The sequence below is a fragment of the Salvia hispanica genome, chromosome 1 (assembly GCF_029641045.1).
Source record: "Salvia hispanica isolate PSC_SH4W2 chromosome 1, Shi_PSC_v1, whole genome shotgun sequence".
Taxonomy (NCBI): Eukaryota; Viridiplantae; Streptophyta; class Magnoliopsida; order Lamiales; family Lamiaceae; genus Salvia; species Salvia hispanica.
In genome coordinates, this window is record NC_142692.1 from 24,674,036 (window position 1) to 24,682,918 (window position 8,883).

Here is an 8,883-nt window from a genome sequence, read left to right on the forward strand (position 1 = left end):
ACTTTCCATTAGATTTCTTAAAACCCGTGTCGGGTCAAAGTGTCTCAAATTATCTGGGATGGAGGGAGTATCCATTAATTAATTAGTCTACTATTTGACTTTAATTAATTAATATTTTTTTTCCAATAGTTGTTTAGTTCAAAATCTTTATTTATTATTTTGGAATAAATTCCAACCGGCCAGGTTTCTGAATAATAAAATATTTTTCGAACACCTCTTGAGGATATTATCAAACTGGACTCACTCAGCACACGATTCATCGTAATAACAATACTAGCACCTCTAGACATTGATCACCACTACCCAAGATATCAGGATTCTTGAATTGCGAAAAATCCGCACCATTTGTAAATCAAAGTAGTGCATAATCAATATTGTATGTTCAATGTTATATCAACAATGATTAAGAAATAACAATCACCAAGACATTGTCTTTCAGTAAATAATAATAAAGACTTATCTCAACTGTTAGATCCTCCAGTGCTATACCACACCAATATCGTTTATTTCCTAAGGTAAGGAAATATGCGAACAGACACTGCAACCTTTCAGGATATGTATCCAAAGTCTATCTAGGTCGTGAAAAATGGAACAAATGGTCCGTTCACTTTAACTCTACAAGATCTAATCCCAAATTAATTATCACGGGAAAAAGTAAGTAAATTCATAAAAAAAATCACGCTGGATTTAGGCCATTGGAGCCCCATGATTTATACTATAACCGATATGGACGACACTAATACTCCGTGAATATGCAACTAAGAAGCCTGGACCGGCCCAATGACCATCTGGACGAATCTATACCGCAAATTATTTTAACCTGATCGGCTCTTCATGTAGTCTAGTGGGCTTTGTCCAGTTCGCCCCAATACGCCTATTTATTTAGGGCCTGTTTACTTTAAAAGACTAGATAGATATGGATAGATTTTATGATTATGTTTGGAGCATATAAAATTATCTTTTTGATGAGAAATGCTAATTATGAATTAATACATGACAAATTCTCAGGCCTGAAATTGTTTCTAAGACCCATTTAAAATTATAACTTGCAAATGAAACACCACTAACCTAACTTATATTATCACAGTTCTTTTTAATGTGACCTCACCAGAATTTTACTAGGGTCATTTCAATACACATTAACTAATTAGTAATCAAAAGGACCAAGAGAAAGAGTTATAAAAATAATACTTGTAGTTCGAAAATTAATGATCCTTTTGTATTTTGCCTTTGAATTAGTACTCCGACCACTTTATATAATCGAGTATACTGATAGTGAGTTCATCAGGCACATTCATTAAAGCTTGACAAAATTAGCAACCATTACAAGTTGGTCAAACAAACATGTATAGTATGTCAAATAATTAATAGACTGGCATTCAAAAAAAATTTGGGTGGGGGACCTATCAATTTGACAATGGCGCCGAGCCCTAGCTACGACTTGACTCATAAATAAATGTTAATTAAACTACCAATCACTAAAAAAAATTGAAACTTTATGTGACTAATCTTTTTCAGCTGTGAATAGCATGGCACTAATTTGGCAGCATATATATGGATCCAATGGAAGGAAGATAACAGTGAATGTCTTTGTGTTTGCACATGGGATAGATGGTTAAATTATTTAAGCTTTCTTTTTTCTAATCACACAAGAGAGATGATTATTAGTACACCACTTGTTAATTGAAATTTAAGTGCATCTACTTTGACTTGTGTGTATCTCTCTCAATAGGATATAATATATACATACATCATCACATTGTTCCAAAGATCAAGTCTTATAAACAAACAACACATAATTTCCTAGAAAGAGAGAGAGAAAGAGATGGGAAGAGCTCCATGTTGTGACAAGGCAAATGTGAAGAAAGGGCCATGGTCACCTGAAGAAGATGCAAAGCTAAAGGCTTACATAGAGAAGCATGGCACTACTGTTAGCAATTGGATTGCTCTCCCTCAAAGAGCTGGTATTTATTTATATGTTTGTTTTTCTCACAATTTAATTAATCATATTGATTAGATTCTTTGGGTAATTAATTGATTAGTGCTTCTGAATACCTAATTAGTGCTTTTTTCCATGTTAAAATTAGGTCTGAAAAGATGTGGGAAAAGCTGCAGATTAAGATGGCTCAACTACCTCAGACCAAACATCAAGCATGGAGAGTTTTCTGATGATGAAGATAGAATCATCTGCAGCCTCTACACTCGCATCGGAAGCAGGTAATCTCTCTTCATCTTCCTATCTTTTTTGTTAAATCTCTGATGAAGGAATTAATATATATGAAGTGGTGAGTGCAGGTGGTCAATAATAGCAGGCCAATTACCGGGCAGAACAGACAACGACATCAAGAACTACTGGAACACAAAGCTGAAGAAGAAACTACTAGGAGGAAACATTAGGCCAACACCAATCTCTCCTTTCCTTCCAAATCTCACTTCCCAAATCTCATCACCATATGATCAATTGCAATACTCCACCAACAACTCTTTTGGGGCTTTCTCCACCACCACCACCACTGCTGGAGACAAGACCCCGTTGCACCGGAGTTACAATAATCAGGTCATCTTCGGAGGCAACGAAGCCAGCTGCAGCTCCTCAGACACCAGCAACCAATTAGGGTTTCATCATCAAAGCTATTTAAGCGTCGATGATGAAACTCAAAACTTCCTCATCACAGCTAATGGATATGATCACAGCAAGGGAGATGTAAATGGGAACAGTTTCGGCCAAGAAAATCCACTGGATTACAGCATGGAAGATATTAAGCAGCTGATTAGCACTAATCACATTTCCACTAATCTCAACTTCTTTGTGGATGAGATTAAGACAGAACAAGCAACAACATTGTACTACTAATGTCTTTTCTTTTTATTTATCTGGGAGAAAAAAACTTTGTTTTGATAGTACATAATCGAAATTAAAATGCTTTTACTCTCTGCATTTGCCATTGGAATCAAGATTCATTAAACATATGAGTACTAGTTTTTTAATGAAATTCGAGTTTGTTTGAATTTTTTATCCAATCCAACATGTACACCTGTGCAAGGAACCTGTGTTTTTTTATTTTTTATGTTTCAAGCAAAATATTTTCTATCCTTATCTCAGTGTTCTGACAGGCTTTGATATAGTTTAACACCAACATTGGTTAATGATTGAGATGCCCTGAATTCAAAATTGATTTTAAGTCCTTGTCAAAGATATATTGCAGATTTTATTTGCACAGAAAAATGAAGATTTTGAACAATTCACGCAACTCAATAATCTTTACCTCCAGTAAGACTAGTTGCCATAACCTTGTGCAACCAATCCAATAAATTCACTTAATTTATTTTATTCTATCAATTTAAGCTTAGTAATGACTGAATATATGCCTGATTTTATAACAAAAGACAGATGCACAAGCACGCCACTATTTAAACTTGATTTCGTCGACTTGTTTTATCGCAGTAAAAATAAAAAATCCCACTTGAATGAAGACCAAGACTAATTAAACGTAGATATAATAAACAATTAAATAGGTTGCTGATAAGAAAGCTAGTATATAACTTAAATTAATTGAAATAAGTTATTTAAGAAAAGCAATTAGCTTTTAAAAAAAAAACTAAAGCATTGACCTCTTCATCGATTTTGTCTGCTTATGAAAGAAACAAACCATAAATTATTGCAGCTGACAACTATTAGATGCCTTACTACTAGCATCAAGGGAGAGTTTTATCCTAAATAAACCCTAAATGTTAATAATGTTAAAAAAGAGAGTAGTAGTAATCAAATGATATTCTTGAATTACAAAGGTTTCAGGACTAGCTAGTTCTTCAACAGCAACAAAATCACCATATAAATATGGGTTTAATAATATGGGCCTCCATTTCTTCATTGCTGAAAATTTTAGTTAACTTGATAAATTTCAAACCGAGACATTTTAATGTAGTACTACTATCATTTTTGGCTATCTTAAGATGGGATAATGTGCCTAAAATGGAGAGTGAGAGAGCAAATATAGTCAAAAGATAGTTCTACAAAATATAGCAGCTGGTGGAGCACAATGATTTTCTAAAGGCAAGAACGAAGTACAATTCCACTCATTTGCATAAAGTACAGCAAACATTTGAAACAGCAGCATAACTTTTTGATAAAGTTGAGTGTGATAAATTATTAGTAAGAAAAACGAGATTAGTATAGGATTATCTGAGCTGTCATGTAAATTATGTAATGAAGGCAGCAATATTTAGGGCTCTTGGACAGCTGTTAGGGACAAAAGTCTTTCTGAATATTCACATTTTGAAACATTTAAATGTTTACTAACTTTAGGTGGCAACAAAGTCTTGTGTTCCACAAAACAAAATTACTATTGGACTAATTTACTATGTTGAAACCATTGTCAAATGTTAGGTATGCGTTTGAAACTTCAAACTCCTCTGATTTGATCCCACCATAAAGTGCATCGAGATGCAAAGAATTTGTGTTGAAAAGCTTAACTGAATCAATGACACCAGAGAGTATAGTTTTGAAGAAATTGTCGATGTCGCATGACAACAAAGTCAATGCAGAGAAAGAGAAAGCTATTGGAAGAATCGTTATTATATTGACAGTATGAGTACGTGTGATTAATCAGTTACAAATTGGAACTTTGTACACAATGTTATTTACAAACTTTTAGAATATGGTGAGAAGGATTTGATCATTTACAGGAAGTTCCACTGCCAATAGATCTTGTCCACAATCCCACCGCCACTCCTAACGGCGAGGTGAAGGGTTTCAGATGCTGGAGGAACTCCCCAGAGTAACGGCACTGCAACAGTCATCTTTAGCTTTTCATGCAACCCTCCCTTGCTTGCCTTCTCTGCTGCCACTACCTGGATTTCAAACAAAAACTCTTAACGGGGTGTGAGTCATATCAATTTGGTGAAGGACGATCAAAGTTTATAATTAGACATTCAATGTTTGTAGCAAGACTATGGTGGTTGGCCAGGCTACAAAGGAGAATTTCAGCTGACCCAACTATGAATATTAATGAAGCGGTCTCAGACATTGCTGGATCTGACAATCTATTATTGAGTATAATACTCATCAGATCAATCCATATATTGCCAAAAGACAATGTGATCACAACAGTCAACAGATGACAACACAACATCACCTGCAAACCCCTTATTGAAGTACTAATATAAACCAGTGCATTTGCAGGCTATATATAAATTAAGTATAAATATCCCTATTTGAGCAAATTTATATTCTAGATGCCAATCTTGCTTTGGATATCATAACCATGCAGCCAAACCAGATCACACTCCCCACATCCACACACATAAACATACAAAAAATTGCAGAACGAGTATCAGTAATTTATGCTATATACTTTCAGTAAGGCAGACCATCTTCTTAGCACATTATTTTCTTATCACTCTTGGCTAAAGATCGTCAGAGTTTTTTAGAGTGCTCAACTTTTCATTATGTAAATCCCCCCAAAATGCCGCCTTTCCCATCAAAAAGAGGAGATCAAGAGAAGAGAATTTGTACTTAGTGACATCGGCTAATAGGTTTCTTGAAGTAATATGTAATTAAGTTGTTCTCCTGAAGTACCCTGCGTCTCTACCTCATCTTTATTCAGGCAAATCCATAAATTAAAGAGTAAGGGCCAAAAGTGGTTCTAAACATATGGCGATTTTACGATTTTGGTCCAGAACATTATTTTCTAAATTATTGGGTCCCGAACAAATGAAAATGGACCGGATTTGGTCCATTTTTGACGGAACCATTTATTTTTTACAGGCAACGCAAATTAAATGGCATTTGACTAGATTAGTATTTCTAATTGGGGTTTTAGAGTTAATTCAACACTTTTTTTCCTTTTTGGGACCAAAATCGTAAAATCTGTGATAGTAGATATTACTATCATTTAGAATAGGACGGAGCTAGATACTTAGCCTTGGAAGGGCTAAGCAAGTGCATGGGGTAACACCAACCACATGAGGGCCTCCCCTGGTTCAGAATCCACATGAAATTCAGGCACCTCACCCATCCACAAGCACAGTGGTTTCAGAAAGTAACATCCAAGTGAGCACATTAAAGAGATCAGATTAGAATCCCCTACCCACAAAGTAAAGAACTCCAAATTTTATTCAAACAGAATAACTTGTACCTCTCCACCATGCTCCAAGACAGTGTCTTCCACTACATCGCAAAGCATCTCAATGGAGCGACAGAAGCCAAATATACAAAGGCGTCTACCAGTATCAAGTCCCTAGTATAGAGCGATGTCAAAAGGGTTAAAAACAAAGTTTGAAATGTAAGATAAGGGTAAGAATTTTACATTTGTAGCTGCAATATCAAATAGAGCCCCGAGACATAGGCTTTGGTTTGGATCCATGTACTTGCTCTCCTGATACCGTTGAGATTTCTGGGACATTTTTGCATTCCCTTGTTTCTTCTGCATGGTAAAGTTCAATATATATTACATAGTTCATTTCATTCGTTAAGTAACAAACGATTCAGAGAGACTAAATTTAAAAATAAAACATAAGAAGAAACAATGAAAATTGTGAAGGAAATGCAAAAAATCTGCAAATAGCTTCCTGAGATAATCCACAAATAATCTTTGACTTGCATAAATGAGATATAGGTTAGAAGGAAGGGGAGCATTGGGACTCCGATGGGGCATTTCCTTGTTATGATAGATTTTGATAAAACATAGACTAAACAAGTTCAAATAAATCAATCCACAAAAAGATAGATGGTATTTTCATCCATCTATATCTCGTATCAACGAAAGTAAACACGTCTCTAATAGTCATAACAAAACTATGATTAAAATGCTAATACGAGAGGAAGTTGCAAGATATGGCATGAGATGAGTGTATAGTTTGGATCTAGACAAATAACAAACATAAACTAGCATCAATCAGTCGATGAACATATTTAAGAAACAAACTTTTGCAGGCTCTGCGTTGCGTAGAGGTACTAATTTATTTCAAGAAGATCACTACATTGAACATGCCTATGTTGAACACAAAAAATATTTTCATTGGACTAAAAGCATTTATACAGAAACCACAAATGGAATTAAGAACATTGGGCATGACATCAATCACCATGGATCAGGACTCAGGATCAAGTCTGCAAAAAACATCAATCGCCATGGATCAGAATTAAGAAAGACGTACATGAGCAGAAGAAACACGGCGCGGGACAAGATTCCCGCCGATCTGAATCAGCCCGTCAGAGGTAAATAACGTAATCTTTTCCTCCGAAACCCACTGTATAGCTACAAAAAAGCAAATATTTAAAAGAAAGAAGAAATAGCAAAATTTACGATACAATTTATACCCAAATCTTCAAGAGTAATTTATTAATTGATTATGAGAAAAAAGAGAGAAATACAGGAATCAGCAGAGTCATTATTCTCCCATGGATAGAATCCGAAAGCATCGTCGCCGAGGAAATGGGAAGAACCGGAGGCTTTGAGAGTGAAGCTGAGGTAGGGCGATCGGTGACGGTGAAAGTGGGAAGAGAATTTAGGTGCGGTGGCAAAAGATGTTGAAGTCCAATTTCTGGAGGAAGAGTCCATGGAGAAGGGAATCGAGGCAGACAAGGCGGAGAAGCATAGCGTGGAGGTGGTTTCAGCCATAGATTTGTGTTCTGCAAATTTGTGGGAGGGGAGGTGAATCCGAGAGAGAAGGAATCTCAATTCTCAAGTAAGGGAAAAGAAAAGAAAAAGGGAAAGGAGTTTGAGGCCACATGCGTTGTGGGTGACACGTGCGCGGTTCAATTGCATCGGTGGAGGAGAAGACCGGTTATCCGGTTCAATGCGGTTATTCACAAAGATACGAGTAAGCACAAGTATTATATTACTATTATTGATTTGTTTGATAATTAATACGATAAAAAGTTATGTTCATATAAACATTACGCGCAATAACTAAATACTTCCTCAGTCCTGTATACACAAATTTCGCTATTTCATTTCGGTCCGTCTGACAAATTAAAATCTCGATTTACTTTTTTTTACTATAAATGGTACAACAGAGATCACACATTCGACTAACTCATTTTACTCACATTTTATTTAAAACTAATATGTAAATGTGACACTTGTTCCACTAACTTTTTCCCACTCACTTCTCCTAACATTTCTTAAAACCAGCACTAGAAATAAATAAGACTTATATTCGCGAACGGAGGAAGTACAACATTGTGCACACATGCATAACACACACTGACCGAATACGCACACTACGTCACGCACAATACACACTACATGCAGTATGTATGTATGTGTGGGTGTAATGTGTGTGTGTGTAGTGGGGAGAAGAGCGTAGAAAAGTGAAGTGTGTATTCAAATTTCCTAGATTCAGAAAATCCACTAGACTACGGGGTCCAGGAACTCAGAGAATCCACGAAATCACCTTTCGTTGTGCACATAATCACCTTCTGTCTTTTTAAAGACAGAAGGCCGCTATGCTAAAAATATTAGTACAGAGAAGCAGGGATCGAATCCCACAGAGATGGATGCGTAAGTAAACATGAAAAAAGACCTGGACACTGTTTTTGGCTGCTGCCACGCATTTTTTTGGGTTGAGATTATACTCCTAGACTTGGAAAATAAAATACTCTATCCTAACAGCTAGACCTAGGCAAAAATATCAGAAACATGCATAATGATCACCAGACGTACTCAAGATAATTGGGATATTTTTATCTTTAATCACTTTTTAGCCAAATATTCTTCACCTACCAAAGAGTCTACATTACAACCAAAGATAAAGACCTTTCGGACTTTTGATGCTTGATCACATCTAGTAGAGGAGGGATTAGGCTTTGAACAAGCCTATGGTAAACTTTGCACGATGCATGATTTGAGTGTTTATATGCACATTACCCTTATACAC

General features: G+C 35.8%; 2 protein-coding genes across 3 annotated transcripts; one reads left to right on the plus strand and one right to left on the minus strand.

The window, feature by feature from the left end:
* The first annotated feature begins 1,595 nt into the window (after nucleotides 1–1,595).
* Nucleotides 1,596–3,068, plus strand: RAX2 (Duplicated homeodomain-like superfamily protein). The gene is made up of 3 exons (XM_048125041.2): nucleotides 1,596–1,964; nucleotides 2,088–2,217; nucleotides 2,296–3,068. The coding sequence occupies exons 1-3, from the start codon at nucleotides 1,826–1,828 to the stop codon at nucleotides 2,852–2,854; spliced, it is 828 nt and encodes a 275-aa protein (XP_047980998.1). The 5' UTR covers nucleotides 1,596–1,825; the 3' UTR covers nucleotides 2,855–3,068.
* A 1,492-nt stretch (nucleotides 3,069–4,560) lies between these two features.
* LOC125222435 (D-tagatose-1,6-bisphosphate aldolase subunit) lies at nucleotides 4,561–7,691 on the minus strand. Of its 2 annotated transcripts, none has more exons than XM_048125042.2 (5): nucleotides 7,376–7,690; nucleotides 7,159–7,259; nucleotides 6,309–6,425; nucleotides 6,138–6,239; nucleotides 4,561–4,851 (listed from the first exon to the last, which is right to left on the minus strand). In XM_048125042.2, exons 1-5 carry the CDS (start codon nucleotides 7,620–7,622, stop codon nucleotides 4,681–4,683), a joined length of 738 nt encoding a protein of 245 aa, XP_047980999.1. In that variant the 5' UTR covers nucleotides 7,623–7,690; the 3' UTR covers nucleotides 4,561–4,680. The 2 variants fall into 2 exon arrangements, with proteins under 2 accessions (XP_047980999.1, XP_047981002.1); XM_048125045.2 differs by having other exon boundaries at nucleotides 4,716–4,871; nucleotides 7,376–7,691.
* Between the last annotated feature and the right edge of the window lie 1,192 nt (nucleotides 7,692–8,883).

What these genes read in the sequence shown, in the direction of transcription:
- LOC125222435 (XM_048125042.2), bottom strand. Translation starts at nt 7,622, where the DNA reads ATGGCTGAAACCACCTCCACGCTATGCTTCTCCGCCTTGTCTGCCTCG. An exon ending in GCCGTGTTTCTTCTGCTCAT is followed by an intron (nt 6,426 to 7,158) that starts GTACGTCTTTCT and finishes TTTACCATGCAG; the next exon opens with AAGAAACAAGGGAATGCAAA. An exon ending in TTGATATTGCAGCTACAAAT is followed by an intron (nt 6,240 to 6,308) that starts GTAAAATTCTTA and finishes GCTCTATACTAG; the next exon opens with GGACTTGATACTGGTAGACG.
- RAX2 (XM_048125041.2), top strand. Translation starts at nt 1,826, where the DNA reads ATGGGAAGAGCTCCATGTTGTGACAAGGCAAATGTGAAGAAAGGGCCA. An exon ending in TGCTCTCCCTCAAAGAGCTG is followed by an intron (nt 1,965 to 2,087) that starts GTATTTATTTAT and finishes TGTTAAAATTAG; the next exon opens with GTCTGAAAAGATGTGGGAAA. An exon ending in TACACTCGCATCGGAAGCAG is followed by an intron (nt 2,218 to 2,295) that starts GTAATCTCTCTT and finishes TGGTGAGTGCAG; the next exon opens with GTGGTCAATAATAGCAGGCC.